The following is a 25,469-nucleotide window of genomic DNA, read 5'->3' as shown; positions in this document are numbered from 1 at the left end:
TACAACAAAAGTGGTGCTGTAACTTAAACAATAGGCGAAATCATTTTAACAGACTTGTTGTAAGTATAGACTGTATATAACAGAGGACAATACAATAAATTAATGTGAAGGGGCCTGAAAAATTGACAGAAGTGACTGGCCAACCACCAAAAGCTTTTAAATTTTTACCAGCTTTTAACTCTTATATACAGTGTAAATATGACTAGAGAAAAACAGCCTTCAAACACTGGTCCATTTATTTTTTGCTCCAAAGAAAAACTTATATCAAAACAACATTATTTAAATACATAATTTTATGTACATCACAGCACATCTATGGTATGTTTTAATTATTTTCATTGAGGAGTGTGATACACAGTGCCTATAAAAAGTATTTCGTTTGTGAGGAGGGCCTGCTCTCATATTCCTTTCATTTATTAATAATAGATATCATCCAGGGAATATTCAGTGATTGGGAATATTCTCTGTGTCCGTCCCTTGACTGATACTCTTTAACACCCTTTTCTAGGAGTTACATGGAGCATTCCTTTTTCTTCATGTCTGATCTATATTTGTAGCCAGTAATACTGTTTAAACAGTGATTATCTATATTATAATCATGTGAGACACAATACTGCACTATGATACTGATCAGAATTTCACTTACTGTGAGATTACCAGCACCTCTGTTGAATATTTATGCATATAACTTATTTTACGTTTTGTTGTTCAATTACCATTAGTTTATTTTAGTGCTGTCAGTGTTAACATGTTAACACACAAATTCAAAAAAATAATTTTATCACATTAGGCCCCAACATAATTTTCTCTTTAAATCTCATAACCAACTCTCACTGTTGTTCTGTTTGACTTTTTTTTATAGGCACTGTAGATGTCTCCACATACACACAATTTAGGACAATGTGTGGTACAAAAAACATCCATTAGAATGAATCTGGAGAAAGTTCTGCATGGTTGAGGTCATAATTCATAGACTATGCTCATTTTGGAAAATGGAAAACATAGCCAAGAGTCTTTGCAAGTAGATATAAAATCATCACCATTGGCAATTAAAAGCATATATACAGCTCTGAAAAAAAAATGAGACCACTTAAAAAACGATACGTTTCTTTGATTTTACCAAATTGAAATACTCTGGAATATAATCAAGAGGAAGATGGATGAACACAAGCCCTCAAACCAAGCTGAACTGCTTGAATTTCTGCATCATTAGTTATCTAAAAGCAGTGTGTAAGACTGGTGGAGGAGAACATGCCACCAAATATTAATTTCTGAACTCTTAAAACTATGAATATGAATTTGTTTTCTTTGCATTATTTGAGGTCCGAAATCTCTGCATGGTTTTGTTTTTCAGCCATTTCTTATTTTCTGCAAATAAATGCTCTAAATGACAATATTTGAATTTGGAATTTGGGATAAAGTTTGTCTGTGGTTTATAGAATAAAACAACAATTTTTATTTTAGTCAAACATATAACTATAAATAGCAAAAGCAGGTAAACTGATTCAGAAACTGAAGTGGTCTCTTCATTTTTTCCAGATCTGTATGTTACATTTTTAACTTATGTATTATTCAGAGAATGAGTCCTTGTGTTTTTAGTGGTGCACTGATGTTTACAACAGACACTTAAACCAGTGTATTAGCTTATTGATTTGTGAGTGATGGTGGGAGGTGGTTTAATGCCCTGGAATGTCCATGTATCAAACATTATTATTATACCCAGTGTAAGTTTGGGACAGGTGTCTCCAGTACGGTCCTGGCAGACCGCCCCTCCCCACCAGTCCATGTTTTTGTCATGTTCCACCTCCGACACTGCTGGCCCCTGTAATTAGCATTTTTAAGTCCCTTTGATCGAGTGTCTCTGTAGAAAAAAGGACTGTGGACTGGACCAGAACCAGAACAAGGCTTCTCCAGGAATGCTCTCAAGGCCTGATTACTCTGCATCTGCAGCCATGAGATGAACGAACAGGGCAGCTGAAGAAAGAAGGTCCCCGTTCTTGTTGAACAGAGGCACGTGCCGGTATCCTGCAGATGACATCGACAAGGATCAGAAACAAATTACATTTTCTACTCTTCCAATAGGAAATGACAATGTCTGACAAATGACAAATGACAGATGAAGCCCAACCCAATTTTCCAAATCTATGCAACCAACAAGTAGGAGAGAGAAATAAGGAAGATAGGGTGAGAAGAAAAGGGAAGGAAAGTGGACTTAACTTTGAGTTAAAAAGAACATTTACAATGTAACATTAACACTGTTGCACACAGGTGCTTTATTATTCATAGCACTTTTTAATTCATCAGTGCACCACAATGTGCCACACAGGTTATTTATAGTATTAAAGAGACCACAGAAATCCACAGTACATCACATGTGACTTGAAATTTACACAGAGAAAGGCAGTCAGTATTTTTGTATTCACACAAAGTCTAAGGCTAAATTACCTCAGCAACTCTTACTATGCTAGTCCTTAGCATAGTAGGCTTTTTAAAATGCTTTCAAAAGTGTAAATTCGTGAAAACACTTGAATAAGTACTAACACTGTTCTATTTTAAATATATAAACTGTAATTTCCTGACTTAGCATAGTTCACTACTTAGGGAGCAGCGTGTAATTTGTACCTTATACCTTTTTTCTTTTTAAGTGTTTTCTGATGTCTCTCTTTTTGAGGTACTACAACTCCTCACAAGTCTAGCATGCTCATTTAAGCATTTTTCGTCTCTGTGTGGTTGAAAACATTTTCAAATATGTTTTTAAAAATATCTGAATACGTGCAGAGAAGGCCTTAACATTGAAGCAAAGGCCACGTCTCATCTCCCAGCATGTTCAATGTTTCTCTGGCAAACTTGCTTTTATTGTATTTCTAATGTTTGTGTGTCAGTTCAGCTATTTCCAGCTTCAGTGTGGCCTCCAGATTGGGTGAAAACAAGGATCGTTCTATTTCCATATTGTGTAAACTTTGTATTATTCCAGTATTCTGTTTTGCGACCCACCCCCTGAAGTCATAACCATGGATCTGTACACTGATGAATTCCAGCTGATCGTGCACTATGCAGAACACGTCAGTCAGCGAACCTTGAAGAGAAAAAGGTTAAAAAGCAAGCACTGACCGTTCTGTAGGCTGGTGAAAGGGACTGTGCACTGGCCAATGAAATCGTTGTTGGACACAGAGTCATAGTCCTCCACAACAAAGCGTACCAGCGCAAGATCAGGCACGTACAGGTCGAACTGGAAATTCTCGTTCCACATTGGATTGAAGCCTTTGGTAAAGATAAAGAGAAGCAGTGTGTGAGAGTGTGTTATTTCATGCCTTTTGTCCTCCTCTTTAATCAGTCCTTTCACTCTGAAAAACATCTTGTTGTGTTGTTCATGTGCCAAAGTGTCCTGGAGCGAAAGATTTCAGATGTTCATACCTCAGTTATAGCTATACTATTAGGAAGGCATGCAGAACAGAAGCACCTGAATCCTTTTGAAGCAGTTTCTCATAAACACTAAGCAATACCTTAAAAGTAAGTGGAAATAAGGCCTCATTTTAAAATACTTGAGTAGTCTGTCACAATAATTACATCATCGACTTTCATAATGTTCAATCTATAAATAAGTATGTTGACTTTTGTATGGAAAAACTATTTTATTTACATTTTATTTATTTCGATTTTTTAATATTCTAACATATATGTCTGAATAATAATATTTGTATCAAAAAGAGTAAAAAACTTAATGACGCATTAAATAATAATTTGATTAAACTGTATGAATGTATGTATTTATAAGACCTGTCATTGTACATCACAACAATGCACATTTTAAATTGGTTTTATTTTATAGCCCAGTCAATTAGACACATCAGTTTTTTGCCCTTATGTTATATTAGATATAATGGCTATGTATAGTTTGTTATCGTTCCATTAATTAACCCTATTTTTTGAACTTTTGTTTACCTGGTTATATGGCTACCAATAAAAGCAAATATTTTTTACTTACTGGTTATACAATAAATAATAACTTAAAGGTGCAATCTACCATTTTAATCAAACATAGTTTTTTAAAAATTCAGTTCCTTGTGGTTCACAAGTTCTCTGGACTGTGTCCTAGACCAAGCCACAAAACACCAATCAGCAACAAGGACTGTTTGTGCTTGTGCAAAAGACAAGCAAAGCAGGGTTGAAGACAGTGGATAGTGGGGAAACCTCAAAAAATTAAGGGAATGAAAAGCAGTGAGGATTTTCCCCTATCCCTGCTAGATAAGTGGATAACTTAAAACTTTTTTTTGCTGCTCCACAGAAATAGGTCAGTATTGTTTTGTCCCATTTGCAAATGTTTGTGATAATCACAACTAGTTAGCTAAGCAGCAGCAATTACAGCATGTTGTTTTGCTTCAGGATCATAAAAAGCACCTTAAAACTGTTAACTTAAATTAATTGTCAAATGTTATAATTTCTAGGCTACTACTATAATCAATTATGACAATCATTTCTTTGTTACATTTAAATCTCCTGTAGTGGGGACCCTCTGGAAACAGTTTTAGGACCGTTTCTGTTGCTTTCACTTCTTATTTTTCACATATACTGAAACTTGTGGTTCACAGGCAAACTGGTTTCTGATGAAATATAGTTGGCATTGCTGCAGGAGAAGCAACGTTGTGACTTATAACTGAACTATCCTATTTTACAGAGGAACTTATTTTGTGACATTATTATCACATAATTAAAGATTCTGTAAATATAGCTTCAAATAAAAAAAAAAAACTTAAGAGTAAAGAATTACTTATCAACAACTGAATCACAGGCTAAGTGTACCCTTACACACAGTCTATGTAAATATATATATTAATACGTATATAATGTAAATTATTATTTTTAAATACATTATTTAGTTAATAATTCAGACAAAAAATATCAAATACCACATTTTTTTATTGTAACTTTTTTAATACTCTTAAAGATAAATATACTTTACCATTGTTTTGAATGTGTCGTGTTTCTTTCTGGGCTATATCTGCTGGCACTCCATGGATCTCCACTCGCACCAGAGGATCCACGATAGAGTATGCTTTCTGACTCACTTTGGGTAACTGCTGTGCTGAGATCACCTGCAGAAATAAAATAAAGAAAAATATAAAGAAATGAAGACCTGGAAATTATAATTTTCTAGTCAACAATCCGTACTGTTTTAAACTAAGTACTGCATCATGTGGCAACAATGGAAATCTGTCCAAACAAAAATATCAAATATAATTGTTGCCATAGGGCAACAGCACACCATGGAGCTACAATAGGGGTGTGACGAGACACTAATATCACGAGACAAGACGAGACACGATAATGGGTTAATGGGATAACAGAGCTTGAGAACCTGTACCGCGGAGCTTTTAAACTGTACCGCGGAGCTTTTTAACTGTACTGCGGAGCTTTTTAACTGTACCGCGGAGCTTTTTACCTGCACAGCGGAGCTTTTTAACTGTACCGCGGAGCTTTTTACCTGCACAGCGGAGCTTTTTAACTGTACCGCGGAGCTTTTTAACTCTACCGCGGAGCTTTTTACCTGCACCGCGGAGCTTTTTAACTGTACCGCGGAGCTTTTTAACTGTACCGCAGAGCTCACCTACTGTTTTTTCCCCTGGGAGACAGGTTTAAGCTTGACGAGAAATATAGTTTTAATCTCGCGAGATCTCGTGCCACAAGATCTTGTCAAACCCCTAAGCTACAATATGCGATGCATACAATTGGTGTAAATTAACAGACAGTGATTGGACACAATATGTGATTCTGGCACAAATCTCTTCCACATTCAGTGCAGGAGGCTCCACATGCATATGCCACAGGTCAGTGACACATTCTTTAGCTTCCATAGGACACATCCCAAGTCATGGGACACGACACATGTGGCAAGACAGTGTATAACCCCTTACTAAAACTATTCCTCACTGATCCAGTGCATTTGGGGTAAAATTGTGCAAATCTACTTACCATCACATGAAAATCCTTTTGCTTGAGCCACGGTCCTCTGGTCAGAGTAATGGGGTCGAACTCTGACCCTCTGTCTCTGAGGTAGGCTGGCTTTAGAACATAACCGCACAGTCCATTCTGGCGAAACAGGCCCTGATTCAGATCCATATCTCTGCCTGGTGTCTGGAAGTTGAGCGCCACTGGAAGAAAAAGAGTGATGCACATAATACTAAGGACAACTTATGACTTATGATGACTTATGATTATAAGTCAGTGAAGCGATTAACATTTCGGTACCTACAGAAAGGCTCTGGAAACAATTGTACCTTTTTGTATATTTTATATTTAACCATAAACTTAAGTTTGTGTTACTGCAGCTCCAAATATTTTTTTGCAGCTCAATAATGTATTAACAATAGTGTAGACCAGTGTTGGTGCGAATGGACTGAAATCTGCTGTGTTAAATATTTTTTATTTTTTATTTTAATGTGAAGCAAACAAGCAGAGTACAATTTGAATTGGCTTTGTATTGCAAACACTGCACTGAGCTTTCATGATTACATAAATTATCCACCAGTCAGTCTATAATTTCAATATGAAATGAGTTGGAGATCAGTGTGATAACTGATTAATTTTAAAATTAATTGAGCAAAATAAAAAAACACAATTGCTGGTGTATCATATATGATACAAGTCTTATAAGGAAAGTGTTTTTTTATTTATGATCCAGATTATACACATTATAGTAAAATATGTAAACAAGCTGTAAGAATATTCCACTGACTATTTAAAGAAAATGATCCCTAATTTTCTTTTATACCTTATCATTTATCTGTATTATAATGTTTTCTTCTTCTTCTTCTTCTTCTTCTTATTATTATTATTATTATTATAATAATTATTATTATGGTTAGTATTATTACAAGTGAATCTTACCAATCTGGCAGCCTGCGTTCCACAGAGGCATTGGGTCAAAATTGGAGGAATCCGTCCTCAATGGTGATGGGTAAACTCTGCTCAGCTTGTCCACATTATGGCGGATGCACTCATTTGCTGCAAATTAGTAAGTAGATCAGTTAGATGTGATGAAGCTCTATCTCTGAACTGAATTTAGACTGATTCTTGCTGTATCTGTAAATGGCTGTATCTGTATCTCACCAGACTTCTCAGCAAGCTTCATTGCATCGCCCTCTTTAAAAGAGGACATCTCGTAAAAGGCCTGGCTGTTTCTGGCGTGCTCAAACCCATGAAACCCGACGCTCTTGCAGTAGATGACGATGTCCGAGAGCTCTTTGGCTAGCTTCAGCTTCTTTGGTTCCTGAGGCTATAAACAGTTTAAAATAAATACTCCTCAGAAGCCAGTTAGGGTTAGTAGTACAAACAGGGTGATGTTTTTATGTATACTGAACAAGCAAGGAATAGTGGGAAATCTGTAGCGTATTTCACCTAGGGGTGTAAAAATGCATCATGATAAATATTACACACTCTATAAAAAAAAAAAAACTTTTTTTTTCTCCAAAAATCGTTGCACCCTTAAGGAAAGGTTTGATTGCAATGCTATCGGGAAGGAAGATAAACTTATATGGAAACTCTTGGTAATATGTATTGAGTCTGGTCATAATAGTAATAGTATCTGTGCCTCTTGAGATGGCAGCAGCATGTGGTCGAGCATTGTCCTGTTGGAACAGCGTTCAAAAATCCTTATTACCATAACAGTGGTGCCTATATGTCAACGTGCCTATAATAAAGACCTTAGGTGATCTGGCATTGTACAAAATTGCACCCCACACCATGACACCAGGATTTCTGGACACAAGACATACTTTTTGTCTTTTAGCTGACTTTGTTGCCGCCACACACCAATTTGTTGGTCATCTCTACCAAGACAGAAGCATGACTGGTCACTCCCTGACAGTCTAGCATGTCTACCCACAAAGTTTTATTCCTATATATTCGGGCTGTACACTTAACATGGGGCCTAGATGGATCTAGACAGCCTAGCTGAGATTAAGAAGGGCTGAAAAGATAGGGCCAATAACAAAGCATACCTTTTCTCTCTCCTCTTCTTCATCACAACAGTCCTCTTCCTCAGTTACTGACTCTTCCTCCTCTTCAGCAGACTGGTCATAGAACGAGGCCTCTAGTTTGTTCAGTCGTTTGCCTTTGATTAGAATTCGGCCTTTCAGGTCCTGAGAGAAACATAATAATCAGTACAGGGGCAGGCTTGGGTGTTTCCCAGCCTGCTCCTAGAGAATCCTTTGTCCTGCACATTTTGATGGTTTCCTGGACTAATACACTACCATTATCTCAGGAAGGGGTTTTTAATTAGCTTGATTAGCTGGATCAGGTGTGTTTGGGAGGACAGTAAGCACCACAAAGTGCAGTACAAATTTGGGAACCAATGATGAGACAAACAATAATGGGCCCTATCGTACACCCCGCGCAAGGCGTGTAGCGTGGCACATTGCCATCGTACACCCGGTCAACAGTCTATTTTTACGCCTTGCGCAAGTGTCCTTAAAATAGCAATGAACTTCTGGAATATATTAACGCTGATGGGCGTGGTGGTCTGGAAATGACGTGTGTTCAGGTAAATTTCTGGCGTGTTTCTATCTTGGCGGCGGAAAAATGCGTTGCGCGATTGATCCTGTGAAAGGACGTCGAAATTCAATGGTCAGTCGCGCACCAAAAACTGAATCATGATCACCCTGCACCCTGCGCTCCAAAAAAACCCATACCATCACTTCTTTACCACAGCAAAAAAAAAAAAAATACCCAGAGCCTTTAGCAATTAACTCTAAAAATAAAGAATACTTAAAAATCTGCATGACAGTTATAAGGACTTATATTTATGTTCAGTACGCAGAACAGTACGCAGGCTCGCATAGCGGATTTGGCAGCGCGCACGGCGCGGGATTACCTCTGTTTTCTTAAAAAAGTCTTTTAATAAATAAGGTCGTATCAAGTGTAGTGAAATTCATGGTATAAACTCACTATATTTATGGATAATTAATCAAAAGAAATCAGGCAAAATGCGCTGCACCACTCTCTCTCTCTCTCTCTCTCTCTCTTTCTCAGCGCGGAGCTGAATTCAGCGCGAGGCTGCAAAACTCAGTTCAGTTAAAGAAATTAAGATGAGTTTAAATTTAATCAAATATTGTCAAATATAATGGATAGGTTGAGGTTTTAATGAGTTGTTTCAATGATTTGAAACTGAAACTAACTGAAACGGAAACTTTTATTATTTTGCACACCATCAGAAAGCCTGTGATTGTTTTAAATTTTTTTTTAATACGTTCATATTTTATATTATTTATTTTTTAATTCATTTTAATAATTTTAATTATTTTATTGAACAAATTATATAAAAAAAAACATTAAAAATTTATATATTTTTCCCATGTTCTTCGTTTACTCATATAAATTTTATAATTTTTTATTATTCTTATCATTTTACTTTATATTCACTACTGTTATTTTTTTCTTTATAAGATATACATTCTTTATTTTTTATGTATCAATTTTTATGATATTTTAAAAATGTCCTATTTTTTCTTTTTTTACGAATATATTTTAACTGTCTATAGTAAATGTCAGTTTTTATTTCTATTTTTTTTTAAATATAAACAATAAACAGAATAAAGAATAAAATAACATTACACTTCCCTTATTTCAGCTGCTTCCCTTATTTGAACAGCGTGACGCGCAGTCAGTTTATGATGAGCTCTTAAAATAGGAATGAACAGAAGACAGAGCGCAGCTGCCTCTTAAAGAGCATGGATCTAGACACACTGATTGGTTTATTTCACGTTATGCCCAAAACACACCCATGAATAATTAAGGGAATTAAAACACGCCCTTTGCGCCGTTGGAGCTGCGCAAGGCGTATTTTTCGCGCCCTTACAATAGCAAAGACACAGGACACGCCCCTAAATCCAGCAATTAACTAGTGTGCTATAGATCGTTAAATTAGGGCCCAATGAGTCAATAATTTAAATAATAAACTCTTAAACTGCATTTCCTCTTTGCAGCAACCAAAGGAAGCCCTTTACCCTACAGATTTTCTCATATGACATAACTAGGCTGGAGGCAGAGCTGGCTGACATCAAAACTACAACTTTGGTCATATTTAAGCATTATTGTGATAAATGTTTTTACAATAAACACAACGAAAGAGCTGCTTTAATGCTTTGCATAGAAGCAAAACCACACTGTGCTTAAACTTGTAGACATTACGTTGTTTAGCTTTATTTTAAGTTTAAACAACACACAAAGTCACCTATTCAGCAAGAGTGCTAGCTAGCTACTACACTAATAAACTAATGGGGCTAACAATGAATGAGTGGTAGTAGAAACTTATTTTGGCTCACCATTCTTTTTTACAGAAATGCTTACTGGAAACCCCACAGAAATACAGAATGCTAGTCATGCTAGCATTGTTAGGTAAAGGATTCCTTTAAAACTTAAAGCTGTAGAGTTTTAACCATTTTGTTCAAGAAAAAATCAGCGGTCTACTCCATTGTTAAATTGGGTCAAAAACTGAAGGCACACCTTGAATAAGGTGAATAGAACACAACAATAGAGCAGCTAAAATTACCTGATCCCCTGCAAACCAACTCCACTGTTATTATGGGGGAAGTGCCCGTGTGTCATTTTTCAGGATGAGCTCAACCACCAGTTTGTAATAAAACCTTTACAACCTTGCAGTTGTATGGTGCTACCACCATTTTCAGTAGTTTACATAAATACAGCCTATCAGAGTCAGATTTGGTGTGAAAAGCAATTCACAATAGAAAAACCTACCGACTAGTGACAGTAAATCACCACACATCTGTTAATATTTACAATTAAAAGTGTAATTATCCTAGTATGAAGTATAAAGCACTCTAATTTCAGTTTTAAATTTGCTACTTCAGATCACACTGATCCAGAAAGAATGAGGAGTAAAAAACAAATCTAAAATCTCAAATGGACCCCAGCTGCATGCATTCCTCACATGCCACAAAGAGGTCAGAAGAAAAGGCACCTGCTCCAACAAGCAATGATACACCACTGTGTGAAAACATACCAAACCATGCGGAAAACGCTCCAAGTTTACAAACTGGTTTAATTATTAATGCCAGAGCAAACTGACAAATTATAGACCCTCATAGAATTGTTGTGTTTTTACCAAAATGAGACCAAAATTTACCAAAATTTTGCCCAAGACCAGTATTTTAGCAATGTTAGCTTAGCATTTCCCATTGTAAACTAAAGAACACTATTTTAGATACCAAACCTGTCTCGGCTAATTCACTGCAATTGTAGATTATTGTAGAATTTGCACAATATTACCCCTAATTCAAAACAAAGCTAAATAAACGTTTTGTTAGATTTTTTGCTTTTGCACTAGAATTACAAAGCTAAAGTATGTAACAAGTAACGGAAAAAAGGTTTAAAATTTGGTTGACACAGTGGCTTCGTGGATAGCAGTGTGCCTTCCTGCACTACGGTCTTTGGTTCAAGTCTCTATCTTGGTGGAGTTTCCTTGTTCTCTTTGTGCTGCATGGGTTTCCTCTGGGGACTACAGTCTCCTCACACAGAACAGGTAAATTGGATACTCTAAATTGCTCAGAAAATAATACTCTTGTGTGGGTGTTATGTATGTATGTGTGTGAATTGGAGTAAGTCTGTATTCCCTGATATGGACCGGCACTCTTTTCATAGTGCCTGATGCAGTCCTCCAGGATGGTCATTCCTGCAAAGACTACACTGTGTGTGATTGGCTGCTGTCTCTCACTGGTGTGTGTTAGTTGAGTTTATTTGTGTAGACTGTGAGTGTAAAATGCCCTTGGTTTTTAAGAAAAATGCTATATGATTGCAAACATCATCACCATCAATATTGTGGCTTCTATTGTTCATAGCAAGCTTTGTTCTATTGGAAAAATAATGTCCTATTATGTTTATTTTTAGCCATTTTTCTCCCCAATTTAGCTGAGCCAATTAACCAACCCACTTACAAGGACTCCACCTATCTCTTTCAATGCTTCTGACAATAGGAGGATGAGGACAAGCACGCCAGCTTAACATCTCATACATGTGAAGTCAGACACCGTATCTTTTCGAACAATCAACAAAGCAGTATTAACAAGCAGCCAGCACGCTTCGAGGAAAGTGCCGGATCCCAAGTTCTGATATGGATGCTCATGTTACATCATTATTACTCATGCATTTGGGCCTGTCGTTTTCAAGCTAGTGATCTAGAGAGAAAAGATAAACTGATCACTTCTGGCTTGCAGTAAACCTTAAAGAACACTTTGAATAAAAGCAAATTAGGCTATGAAACAGGCCATAGCCAGAATTGTCTTATTTGCATAATCCATGGTTAAGCACTTTCATTCATTTTTAGGGTTGCTAGTGTTGTAAAAGTTAAAACTTGTTCAGGCTGCTGCTTTTATCCTTATAAGCATTTAGGATATATTGTCACTTACTATACTATTTAAATCATATTACATAATTACAAACTTAATTAATTTAAATAATTAAATTACCTGTTACCAAAAAAAAGTCAAACATCTTGTGCTCTGGGGGCAGTAACTCACCTCTGGGGACGGGAACTCTGAAGGCATGCTTTCTCCCAGGGGTTTTGTTAGCAGAGCACTACCCAGAATGGAGGTCAAGTGGTGGGCCATCAGCTTCTGTTGCTCCACACTGCAGTGGTTTTCCAAAGATAGAATCACTGGATACTCTGAAGTCTGAGAAGAAACAGAAAGGGTCAAGTTAACTGCTCCATCCTATCCATAAAGAGTTAAATACTAGACTTTGCAAGGTTTTACATTTTAAAGATTTTCCAATAAGTTTGACCCTATTAGAGCACGTCCTGTCCCATTAGGTATAAATCAAGTTTTTGGTACACCACTGACTGAACCTACGGTGAGTACAGAATCTACCTTAAAGGCGTACTCCTTGATGGCACTGATGGCATCTTTGAAGAGGATCTTGGAGGTGAGTGTGTAGCCGTGGTATATGACTGGCTCTCCATCAGAACCATCATAGATGTCCAACTCCACACAACGACAGCTCTTCATCAGGGCTCTGTTAGGAGATGAGTAGAGTTTAGTTACTATGTGTTAAAGAATATAGAATATAAAGAAGTCCAGACAAGGCTAGTTCATTCTACTAATTTATGGAGCACTGCTGTGAGGATTTGATTGCATCTAGCGACAAGAGTGTAAGTGAATGTAAGTAATGGATGGAGCTCCATCATTCCAAAAAACACAGTTCCACTGCACCACAGCTCAATGCTGGGGGGCTTTACACCCCACATCGACCCCATAGCCCACATCTGGCTTAGGTATGGTGCAAAGAGTCCTTTGGCAGTATTTTATGTGTGTGTGTGTGTGTGTGTGTGTGCAAAAGTACAGTACCAGTCAAAAGTCTGGAAACTGCTTAAATTCAGGTGTTTTTCATTATTTAAACTATAGATTGCACATTGCATTGTAGATGTATAACAAAGTAATCCAAACTATGACTGTGCTAAAAACAGCTGTCAAAAGTAAATTACTTAAAGTTCTTCTTAATGTGTTTGAAAGCATCAGTTGTATTGTGAATAGGTACAGTTGGTGTACAGTAAATAACCCTGTTCTATAATGTTTTAATCCATATTATGGCAGGAACTACTCAACTAAGTAAAGAAAAGAAATCATTTCAGATTTTAAGAAGTTTGAAAGTATCCTCATGTGCAGTTACAAAAAACATCAAAAACATTATAATGAAACTGGCACTCATCAGGAACACCCCAGGAAAGGACGACCAAGAGTTACCTTTGTTGCACATGATAAGTATATCAGAGTTACCAGCCTCAGAAACTGCAATTTAAGAGCACTCTAGATAAGAGCCCATCCAAATGCTTCACATAGTATTTTTGGTTTGTTTAACACTTTTAAGTTACTATTGATTCCGTATGTGTTCCTTTATAGACTGAATGACTTTAACATTAATTTACAATGTAGGAAAACAAATAAAAATGTGTGTCTGTAAGTGAACAGTCTGTCCCATACCCACCGTATGTAGGCCTCAGTGCTGCTGGGGCCCTTGAGCTGGTCTTCCATTAGGTACGTGTTATGAGAGGAGGAGATGAAGTAGTGGTTTAAGGGCTGTTTCATGTCCTGATACACACTCTTATGGGCGGGGTTCATTATCAGACCCTTGGGCTGGCGCAGGTACATCAGAAACCCGTCCTTAGTCATCATCTGCTTTGCTTTGGCTGTCAGTTGAGGTGGAGGCAAAACAAACAAAACAAATGTATGCAAAGTCTTAGCCCGGCCTATTTCTTAAACATGGGCCAAAGAACCAACACTAGCCTGCAACTGTACAATTACACGCCAAAAGTCATGGGACAGGAGTATGTAAACTAATTAAAATATTACCTCAGGGGAGGTGAGGTTGCGTTACCTAAGTAACGCGAAGTGAAGTTAAAAAAAAGCCAGTGTGCTCATAGCAAGGCACTGTGAATTATAAAAGTTCAAGGGCCGATAATGGGTCTCAGATGGATGTGACAATACATATCTGAAATTTATAGACAGACCTCGACTGTCATATGTGTCATATGTGTCATATGTGTGGCAGGAATATATCACAGACGGAATTTCCACCCACAGTGGACAGAGTAGTGGGTGGTAATGATTTTGACCGGCGACATCTGGCTTGAATTTTCCGTGCGAACAGATAAGTGATCCTAGTAGACATCACATCCACATTTAATGCAGGACTCCCTACACACATATCATGCTTGTCAGTTCAGTGTTTTTTAGATTCCACTCATTTTATCATTGACATGATAAAACTCATGGGACATAATACTGGTGTATGTATATGTATGATTAGATATAGACATATAGATTCACCTGTCTTATCTACTTCATATTTCTCGATGAGCTGAACAGCATAAGCCAGATCCACCTGCTCTCTCTGTTCCTTAACCAGGAACTCCAGCAGGTTAGTAGCACTCAACAGTCCATCTGTTTTTGCGTACTCTCCATAAATCACATCAATCTCTTCCCTCTGGGTCAGGATCTCATAGAAAAGCTTAATTTCCTCTCCCTCCAAATAGCCAGAATTAGCCTTGTCACATTTCTGCAGGGCAAGACAGAAAGAATGATTCAGTCAGATTCATCCACAAGACAATGAACATGAACTGAATTACTGATAGCAAGTATAATATTTTCAGTATATAGTTGTTTCTACAGTTGACTCTTTTAAGGTTTTCAGTTTTAAAACTTGCCTAAACTTGTAAAAACTCTCACCACCACTTTATAAGCAAATGCATCTACAATCAACCCCATGCAACTGCTTTCCACCACAGTACAAATGTAAATTTAATACATGCATTTATTAAAATTAGCTAGTTAATATTAAACTAATGTCAGATAAAGAAGAATGCATCTACCTTACAACAGCTAAAGCATCTAGCTAAACAGCTGGAGTAGTTAACATATACCTAACATGAGCTAGAGTAGTTAACATATAGGCAACATCAGCTTAAGTAGTTAACATCTCGCCATCAACCTCTGGAGAAGTTAACATCTTTCCAAATGAAGCTAAAGTAGTTAACATTTAGCCAACATCAGCTGGAGTTAACATCTCTTTAACATAAGCTAAAGTAAATAACTATCAACATTCAGAGCAGTTAGCATCTAGCTAACGTCAGCTACAGTAAACATCTAGCTAACATAAGCATGAGTATTTAGCATCTTGGTAACATGAGATAGACTAAGTAAAATCTAGTAACATCCACTAGTTACCATTAAACTAAAGCCAGCTAGTATAGTTAGCATCTAAACAATGTTTTCAACCCTTAGTAGTTTTTATTAAAAAAATGTTACTAAGACAGCTAAAAATATTATCTTAATATCAACATGAAGTTAAATTCAAGGATTGATTTAATATTGGTTTTGGTGCTACAAAAAGAAAAAAATAATTTTGTGTAATTGGTACATCTGATGTCACCTCAAACAGCATCTTGACGTAATTATCTTCAACGTCTATATTGATGTCATGCAGAAAACTCTTCAGCTCTTCTGGACTCATCTTGTTGTCACAGTTTATATCGGCATTTCGCAAACAGTTGAATATCCAGCTGAGGTTTTAATGTAAGGGCAATATTACACAATGCACAAATCACGTTTTGCTCTTTTAAAATGTAGCATTTACTATTTTATATTATATTTCAGTTAAGTAGAATCAACCATTAAAGGATTGGCCCAGACTCTCATAACTACATAACTTACATAATCTCTTAGTAGTTAATCATCCAGAGTAGACTGGCTAATAAATAATAAAGTTAATAAGCCAAATGTTTTCAACCAGTTATTTTAATAATAGTTTGACTATCATTGTATTTGAGAAATGTTGAGCGATTTCTAAAAATCTTGTTAAATAAATTTTATAAAATGCTACAAAATCAAGACTAAAAACAGCTTAATTATGTCAATACTGCTCCACAACAAGATACAAATTGCAACATATGCACATTTGTAAGGATACTGTTCAGTTTTCAGTTGCTGGCAGAGGTTGCTCACATTTGAAATTATTTTCTCCAGGCCAGATACCCAGTGCTTGGCCTCTTCCTCTGAGCTGGCGACCAGGTCCAAGTTTTTACGGCGACCTTTGAACAGAATGGAGAAGGCCCGCAGCTCCTGCGTCTCGTCTGTGTACTTCTTGAGACCCTCCGTTTTTCGGCCAGACCGTATTGCCTCGATATCATCAACAGAAACTGGATAAAAGAGACAACACGTACAACTGTTTCACTCCTGATTAAATAAATCAGAGGAAATCAGAAGAATATTCAATAATATGAACTAAGCTAATGATAACTGCTACAGTGGATGTTGTTGAAGTCTTTTCTCCTCAATTGTTATTGTGCCAGTATGTTTATATATCTGTTTTTGGTATTAGCTTTAACCAGCTACTTATACTGAGTAGTTAACATCTAGCCAATATTGCTACTATCAGCTGGAGTAGGTGGCTAACATGTAGTTAATATCAGCTAGAGTAGTTAACATCTAGCTAATGTCAGCTAGAGTGGCTAACATAGTAACTAAGAACGTCTAGCTAATATTGGCTACAGTAATTTATATCAGCTAGAATAGCATTCTAGCTAACATCTAGCTAACATCATATAGAGTACCTAACAACATCTACTGTAGCTAATATTGGATAGAATAGGTAATATAAATCATGTAGAGTAGCTAACATCATATATAGTACCTAACAACATCTTCTGTAGATAATATTAGATAGAGTTGTTAATATCAATCAGTAAGAGTAGTTAACATCTAGCTAACAACATATAGAGTATATAACAATTTTCACTGTAGCTAATATCGATTAGAATAGTTAATATCAATCAGCTAGAGTAGCTTACATTACTTAATAAAATCTACTGTGTCGGCTAGAATAGCTCATATCAGCTAGAGTAGCTAACATCTATCTATATATAGAGTAGCTAACAACATCTAGCTAATATCGGCTACAGTAATTTATACCAATATGCTAGCCTAGCTAACATCTAGCTAACATTATATAGAGTAGTTAACAACATTTAAGGTAGCAAACACCAGCTAGAGTAGCTAAAATAAAGCTAATAAACTACTCACTACGTGATGTAACACCAAGTTCAGAAAACTGAATTAAAAGAATATCAGTCAAGTACAATGAGATATGATTGAATTTGTGCACTAATAAAATAAATGGGCTGATCCCATCACAACAACCAAATCCAAACTTTACTTGCTGAAGTCTTAAAGTTTAAAGTTCCTGGGTACAACTTTCAATTGTGAAATCAGGTTCTGGATTAGGTTCATCAATCATTATCTACAGTAGGTCTGTGTGTTCTCTGTATAACTACATGCACCGAACCATGAAGCACTGTTACAGACAATCCCTTTTTCACAACTGGTTAATTGATACTGTGTTTAGTGTTTTTGGCCTGCATATAAAGAAACAGATGGTGATTCATAAGCCCTGCAAACATTATGACTGTGAACTTTGATCTTAGCTAATAAATGACGTCATTTTAATGCTGTTTACTTATTCTGAGATTTACAGCACAGGTCTTGTAGACTTGTTACTGCAAAGACAATAGACAATATTTAACATAAAAAGAAGTTGGTATATTTTCATACAGCTGTTGTTGCCTGCATAAAGCAATCTGTCAGTCTGCTTCATAGGTGTATCACCAATTAGAGCAATAAACTGACATCTCTGTGGTAACTATCATGCTTTCCATCGTGATGCCCAGCTTTTGACACCAGCTTGTGATTGAGGGAATGAACCAGACTTACAATAAATACATTCAAAACATGAGTTAAGAAAAAGCAATCAACATACCATACATTACATAAGAACATGAAATAGGCCTAGTTATGTTATATCCCAGATAAAAATGGTAACAATGTCTTAATGTGACAATTCCTGCAATGTCTGTTAGCTTTTTAATGGTGTGATCTTTATGTATTTATGATTTATGCACAGTCATAAGTTATCTGCTTGTTATCTAAGAAACCATGGCACTGCTACTGGTGCTTACACAAGAGCTACTATGAACATGGGATATCAGTGAATTCCTTATATGGCTACTGGGCACATGCAAACCAGACATTAATCTTAAAGCCAGTGTTTTACCTGTTTTTTTCCAAATCAGTGCACACCAATGAATGCCTTCAGATTCATTTTTTCGATTGCCTTCTATATTCTGTCAGTATTTCATTAATTAAAAAAACAAATGCAGTGGCTTAAAAAAATTCTGCCCCTACAGATTTCTTTTGTTTTTGCTTTTTTCATACTGATATTTTTTCAGATGATCAAATTAACACATTTTAACATCAGACAAATATAACCCAAGTAAATATAAAAAGCATAAAAGCATAAAAAACTATCTAATTCAATCTAGCCCTGTGTAAAAAAAAGTTTGCCCTCTAAACCTAACCAACAACTCAAATCCAGCTTTACTTAAAAAACTGGCAATGAGTCTACACATCCCTGTGGAGGGATTTCTGTGAATCACTCCTTCCAAAACGTTCCACTTTTGTCACGTCAGTCCGAAGAACATTTACCCAAAGTCCTGGTTATCATAACAATGTTTTTAATGAAAACGTGAATGTTCTTTTTGTTCAGCAGTGTTTTTTGCCTTGGAATTCTTTTTTATTTCTTCCTTTTTATTACTGAATCATTAACCCTGACCATAACTGAGACAATGAGATCTGGAGTTCTTTAAATGTGGTTCTGGGTTATTTTGTGACCTCCTGGATAAGTTGTCCATGCCCTTTTGGAATAATATCGGTAGACCGGCCATTCCTGGAAAGGATCATCAGTGTTTTCTCCATTTTTAAATAAAAGCTCACACTGATTAATGTGATTAATGTGATTAATCACAGTTGATTTTCAACTGTTGATTTCACACCTTTTCACAAAGGGCTAGATTGGTTTTATATATTTTTTTGCCTACATTAATGAAATCATTTAAGAAGTGTGTTTTATATTTATTTAGGTAATATTTGTCTGATATTAAAGCTTGTTTTGTGGATTTATTCAATATTAGCATCTGTATTAGCATTCAGTATTAATCTGTGTTGTGCTGAATAATAATATTTAACTTCTTTCTGGCCTAAAACTTTCACAGCACCATATATGTACAGTAACTTTTACATGTGTATTGTAATGCAATAAACAGGCAGCTCAGTGTGTGAGCTCACATGTTTGACAAACTCACAGGTTTGTCTGGAGCGCAGGGTCTTCTTGGACTCGTGCCACATGGTTTTGCAGTCTTCCTGCAGCTTATAGAAGCGTGTCTTCTTCCACGAGCCGGAGCGCACTTTGGTGAGCTCTGTGCCGCTCAGCAGAAACTGAAGATCTGGATCATCCTCCATGCCTAGAGCCAGGGCGGAAAAAACATATTCAATCATTTTCTTTCAGATTTACTCTGTCTTTTATCCTAAGTTTAGAATTGTACCATATAAAAAGCAGCATTACTGGGTACTACATCTAAACCCAGATTGCATGCAGAAGTGAGCCACTTCTGGCAACAATATGGCACTGCTAGCATCAGGACTGGCCAAAAACGGCCCACGTATTAAAAATACTCATATGGTCAACATCTCCCAAAACCTCTTTGTGACACTTCAAGCATAGACACTATATTAAAATAAAAAAATGCATGAATATACAAATAGATTAAAACACTTTTCTGGCAAAAAATAGTGCCAGATGTTTCCCAAGTTTGGCCAAAAGAATAAAAGTACTATAGCATATCAGGTCATGTGCTAGTGTATTTCATTTCTCTTTTCACAGTAACATAAATTTTGACCAGGGGTGTCCAGGGGTGACTTTTGCATGTCACTGTAATGTGTTCAAGTTACATTCACACATTGTCGTTTCAATATTAGTAAGCCCTGGGGACGGGGTGTGGCGTGTGCTCCTCACACACCCACTCTCAAGTTACTGTATTATTGTCTTAATTGTCTAATACTTCAGATTCTCAGAGGGTTTCAAAGTTAAGAGATATTCACAATATGACATGTTCTTCCATAAATAAATGAAAAATTGGTACTTTAGGTGGAATAAAAACTTTTCTATTGTTAAAGCATGAAATAAAAGCTTTTTGGAAATAAATACATAAAAAACACATGAGGTAAAGCTCTATTTTATTACATTTTCCATTGTGAATTTATCTGCTGATTTCTCAATAAATCTGTCTTGTTTTTCTTGTGAGAAAATTATGAGATTCTCTATTTGTGCATAATACAGTTAATAAGCAAATGGCCACAATGTGATAAGAATGGTATATGCTATATTAATTTTTATATTGAAATACCTTTTAATGCCAGTGTTTTAAATATTTATGTAATTGAAGCAACATATACAGCTCTGTTTCTGAATCAGTTTCTCTAGTTTTGCTATTTATAGATATATGTTTGAGTAAAATAAACATTGTTGTTTTATTCTATAAACTATGGACAACATTTCTCCCAAATTCTACATACAAATATTGTCATTTAAAATTAAAATGGCTGAAATAACAAAAAGATGCAAAGCTTTTAGACCTCAAATAATGCAAAGAAAACAAGTTCAGATTCATAAAATGTTAAGAGTTCAGATCAATATTTGGTGAAATAATCCTGTTTTTTAAACAACTTGCCACTCATGGTGCAAAAATTCAAGCAGTTTGATGGTTTCATCCTTCTCTTGATTGTATTCCAAAGGTTTTCAATTTGGTAAAATGAAAGAAACTCATCATTTTAGTTGTATTTATTTTTTTCCAGAGCTGTACTTTAAAATATATGGAAATATAATATTTGTTGTTATATAGCTTTACATGGACGACATGTTATATTATGTACAATCATGTACATTTGTGATTATATTTGCCCATACTTAACTATTTACAATAAGTGCACATTTAAAAACACACTCGACCCTATGCAAACCTATATGCAAACTCACTTTTAGCTAAATGATACAGTGACAACAGCTATATATTTACATTCATAGCCTATAGCAGTGATTCTCGTAGCGACCCCTTGAGGCACCCTGCGCTGCTGCTGCTGCACACCTATCCTTGTTATATCCTTCCCCAACACACCTGATTCACCTCATCAACTCATTAGGACCTTTTAGAGATACAGGGGATTGTGTAACAGCGGGGGACAACCACTAAAATGTGCAGCAGTGTGTGTTTAGGACCAAGGTTAAGAAATCCTGACCTATATACAGAAAAAAATACATTTAAAACTACATTTCCTAAAATGTACCGTTCCACCTTAAGAAGCACAGCTGTTGCGCTGTTTTCCTGCCAGCTACTCTACAGGCGCCAGAATGCAGCTGTGACAGAATTTAAGGTGGATTTGAGAATTCCAATACGAAAGTAGAGAATTTGAAGTCGAAGGCAGAACTCTTATTTAAAAAAACGAAAACGAAACGCAGCATGACTCAAAACGATTATCTCCTACCCAGCAGCTTCGAGTTCAGACTCGCCACCTTCTTGCTCTGAGCTTGGTGCAGTAATTCCTCGGACTTGCTCCGACTCGCCTGTTTTCGTATGCACTGCATCCCGCCGCCTTTTCCCGAGATAACGCAGCGAGAAATGCTCCTCTACCCGCTCGCCTGAGGAGGGACGACTGCGCTCCTGTCTTTTCCTTGGGCGTGGACCTTCTTCCAAAGTTCACGCCTTGGAATACAGTATGGCTGTGAAGTATTGCAGATCACGTCTAAACATTTATCTAACTCTACCCCTAGACTGTGCTTTTTATTTATATTTGTAAGTGTTATACTAGCAGCTCCATGTGTGTACGTGTGCACGTGTTGATTTTTAAAGCACTAGCACCATCCAGTGGTCAATCAGAGTAACACATAAACATAACATGGATCAGTGCAGCCCTGAAGAACTGATTCCTTTAAGACTTGAAGCTCAGCACACACACACACACACCCTGAACTCTATCTCATTTTCTTTTGCTGTTCTTCTTATTATGTTCTATACTTTGGATTAAGGCTGGACAATATGGTAAAAAAATTATAACAATGTTAAAGGGATGTTCATGATACACATTTTTGATACACATTGAATTTGTTTTTTTACAAGATTTTAATTTAGTATCCCACTTTTCTCCCCAATTTAGCTACACAGAGAACCCCACCCACTCAGCTACAGTCCTCATATCACTAGCAAAGCCCCAACACCACTATGGTGAAGACTAGGACATTTCTCCTCTGACATATGTAAAGTCAGACACTGCCTTTTTTCAAACAATTGCTGATGAAGCATTGCCAAGCAGCAAGCAATGCACTCGGAGACAAGCATTTATTGCATTTATTCTAAATATAAATATAAAATATATAAAAAATCCTCAATATGCTTAAAATGTTTTTGACAATATGTTGAGAACACATATGTATTTTACATATTACAATGCAATAAAATATTGTCATATTGCAAGCATGTACCAACACAATTGCAACTGCCTGGGATGCCATAGCAGCCAACATCACCATAGGAGTCACCTAGTAACACCATAGCAACTGCCAGAAGTACCACAGCAGCCACATAGCACTACAGAGAAGGAGAAGCAGAGACCAATATGCATGCACATAAATAAAATAAAAAATAAAAAATAACAATATATCCATTTTTGTGATATATATTTTATAACGGTGTGTTTTTACATACAGTCCAAATGTATTAATGGAAAACTACTACTAGACAGAATTTGTAGCCATTGTATTTCATTGATAGTTAGGGACTTAACAGCAACAAAACAATTTAAACAAAACACTGGATATATTCCAATTTTACTGCCACACCAGCTGGCTAATCTTTGATCGAGCCCTTCAATAAAATGAAATTTTACCCAAGCAAAAAATGCTCCAGTGTGAACAGGTTGCCGTAAACTGACACCACTGCTCTGCTTTCTAACTAATAGCTAATGGATAACAGAAGGGTCAAAATCAAAGCTTTTTTACAGGAAATGCACATTCATTTCAGAGCAATCTGTCTGATACTCAGTTAGACAAACAACACCTTATTGAATCCAGAATTGCTACTTAATATATTCAAAGGTTTGTGGACAGCTGTTTTTTTCAATGTTTGTCCCTTAAGTCAAGGCTGTTAATACAGAGTTTGGCCACCATATTGATGCAGTATCAGCGTCTAGTCTACAGAAAAAGCCTAAAAGTGTAACGGTTTTGTTAAATTCAGCCAGGAGAGTGTGAATGAGGTCAGGAACTGAATGGAAATAGGAAATTTTGTTGCTACATCATTTAGGACATTAGGATATTGTTTCATGGTTCCTATATATATTATTGCTAGGTAGCTGCTATGGTATCTCAGGTGTTCATTATGGTGTTGCTAAGAGGTTGCTTGGCAGTTTTTAAGGAAACCCATATGGCTGCCATTGAGGAGCTTACTATATTTTCTAATAATTTTACATATTCAAAGGTTACACTAACATTTAACATATAAAATGTACCTTAACCTTTGTATATGCATTTTATATATTTTGTAACATGACTGCACATATACTTGCATACATCTTATCATTAATGCAACACAAAATCACTCACAACTGTTTGCTAATAACAAATAAGTGTTTACTACACAAGTGTTTTGTGACTTCGTAACTTTTAGTGCTGCACACTGTGACTTTTGACAGGTCAGTAGAATTAAACTGTATCATAAGAATTATATTATATATATATATTATATTATATCGTCTGTTTTAAATTAATTATGACTGATTTTGGTAACATAAAATCATGAAAATGTCATGAGTGGATGTTAAAAGACAAAAATGGTGTGAGTAGAGTGTAGAGTGGAATAGTAGAGTGTAGAGTAGGCTATGGGCTCTTTTTAACAAAACAGTGTTAAATTCCATGTAATAATGTGTTGGTTGAAGGCCTGTAATTATTTGCACCGTGTCACAAAATGCCCATCAGTATAATCACACAGGTGAGTCTACGATTTAAGGCACCATCCCAAAGAGAGACTGGGAGAAGAGCAGTCAGTGATAGGGTGGATTATGTGTTATGCGACCCGCTCCGCCTGCTTGCTAGCTGGAATGTCCCCTCGGGCCAACTCTGGAGCCGAGCTCCCAACAGAATACTGGGTGTAGGGCTTTTTCGGACATGGTTTAAATTAACCAACATTTTCAACCATGGAAGAAAACAGCGTTAATCATACATAGAAGAAAACAACAGACTGCACTGTGTTCTTGGTTGGTTACTTTCTTTTAAGTGAGGCTGACTGAGCTGACTGTGTATTTACTGTAATCTGCAATTATGTATAGCTTTAATATTTGACATTTATTTGGTTCAAGATGAACAGGTTCTCCTTGGAACTGTCCAAGGTACCACCCTGATAAACTGAGGCATTTTCTGTACAAACCAAGCTTATTCAAGTAAATCTAATTAAATTCCACACATTTCTACCTTATATTAACACATTTTTACATAACTCTCTTACATAAATACGTGTCTTATAGAAGTAGGAACAGTAGCATGTGTTTAGCCTTATCATGGATTGGATCATTCCAGCTAAATTAAATATTACTTGAAGTATTAAATCCCAAAATGCCACCCAAAGGAATATTGTCAATATAGTGAATAAAATATCATGTTATTAAAACTTACTCTAGTTTTCAGAGGTAAAAACACACAAATCAGAAAATCAACTCAACCAAGCCTACAAACAACTTAAAAAGCATGTTTACTTCCAGAAACGTACATTTTCTCACATCACATTAAGCCACATGCAACAGATCAAAGAGCTGCCAACAGGTTAACTTTAGTTTGACTCACCTTGTTTAACCACGTTGCCGTTAGACTCCATTTTCGTGTAAATCTTCACAGAGATTAATGATTTATCACCTATCCAAGCGCTTTTCTCCACAGGGTTACAACTACTTACAGCAGCAGAAGTTTAAGCAGAGAGCAAGACCGCATGACCCCCAGACTGAAGAGACAGAAGCTCACAGTCAACAGAGTGAACG

General features: G+C 36.3%; 1 protein-coding gene across 2 annotated transcripts; it reads right to left on the bottom strand.

Moving 5' to 3' along the window:
* Positions 1-218: 218 nt before the first annotated feature.
* plcd1b (phospholipase C, delta 1b) lies at positions 219-25,469 on the bottom strand. 2 transcript variants are annotated; one of them, XM_022679162.2, is made up of 15 exons: positions 25,279-25,469; positions 19,700-19,858; positions 16,474-16,702; positions 15,937-16,066; positions 14,835-15,063; positions 13,993-14,194; positions 12,879-13,023; positions 12,531-12,683; positions 7,998-8,138; positions 7,108-7,273; positions 6,886-7,002; positions 5,971-6,149; positions 4,961-5,093; positions 3,112-3,261; positions 219-2,025 (listed from the first exon to the last, which is right to left on the bottom strand). In XM_022679162.2, exons 1-15 carry the CDS (start codon positions 25,307-25,309, stop codon positions 1,934-1,936), a joined length of 2,256 nt encoding a protein of 751 aa, XP_022534883.2. In that variant the 5' UTR covers positions 25,310-25,469; the 3' UTR covers positions 219-1,933. The 2 variants fall into 2 exon arrangements, with proteins under 2 accessions (XP_022534883.2, XP_022534882.2); XM_022679161.2 differs by lacking the exon at positions 25,279-25,469 and adding an exon at positions 21,936-22,132.

This window comes from Astyanax mexicanus, chromosome 4 (genome assembly GCF_023375975.1).
Source record: "Astyanax mexicanus isolate ESR-SI-001 chromosome 4, AstMex3_surface, whole genome shotgun sequence".
Classification (NCBI taxonomy): Eukaryota; Metazoa; Chordata; class Actinopteri; order Characiformes; family Acestrorhamphidae; genus Astyanax; species Astyanax mexicanus.
Note: the sequence above shows the minus strand (reverse complement) of the source record. Positions and strands in the feature narration are given on the sequence as shown.

What these genes read in the sequence shown, in the direction of transcription:
- plcd1b (XM_022679161.2), bottom strand. Translation starts at nt 22,035, where the DNA reads ATGCAGTGCATACGAAAACAGGCGAGTCGGAGCAAGTCCGAGGAATTA. An exon ending in CCTGCGCTCCAGACAAACCT is followed by an intron (nt 16,703 to 19,699) that starts GTGAGTTTGTCA and finishes TCTTTTATCCAG; the next exon opens with TTTCTGTTGATGATATCGAG. An exon ending in TTTCACCAGCCTACAGAACG is followed by an intron (nt 2,026 to 3,111) that starts GTCAGTGCTTGC and finishes TGTCATCTGCAG; the next exon opens with GATACCGGCACGTGCCTCTG.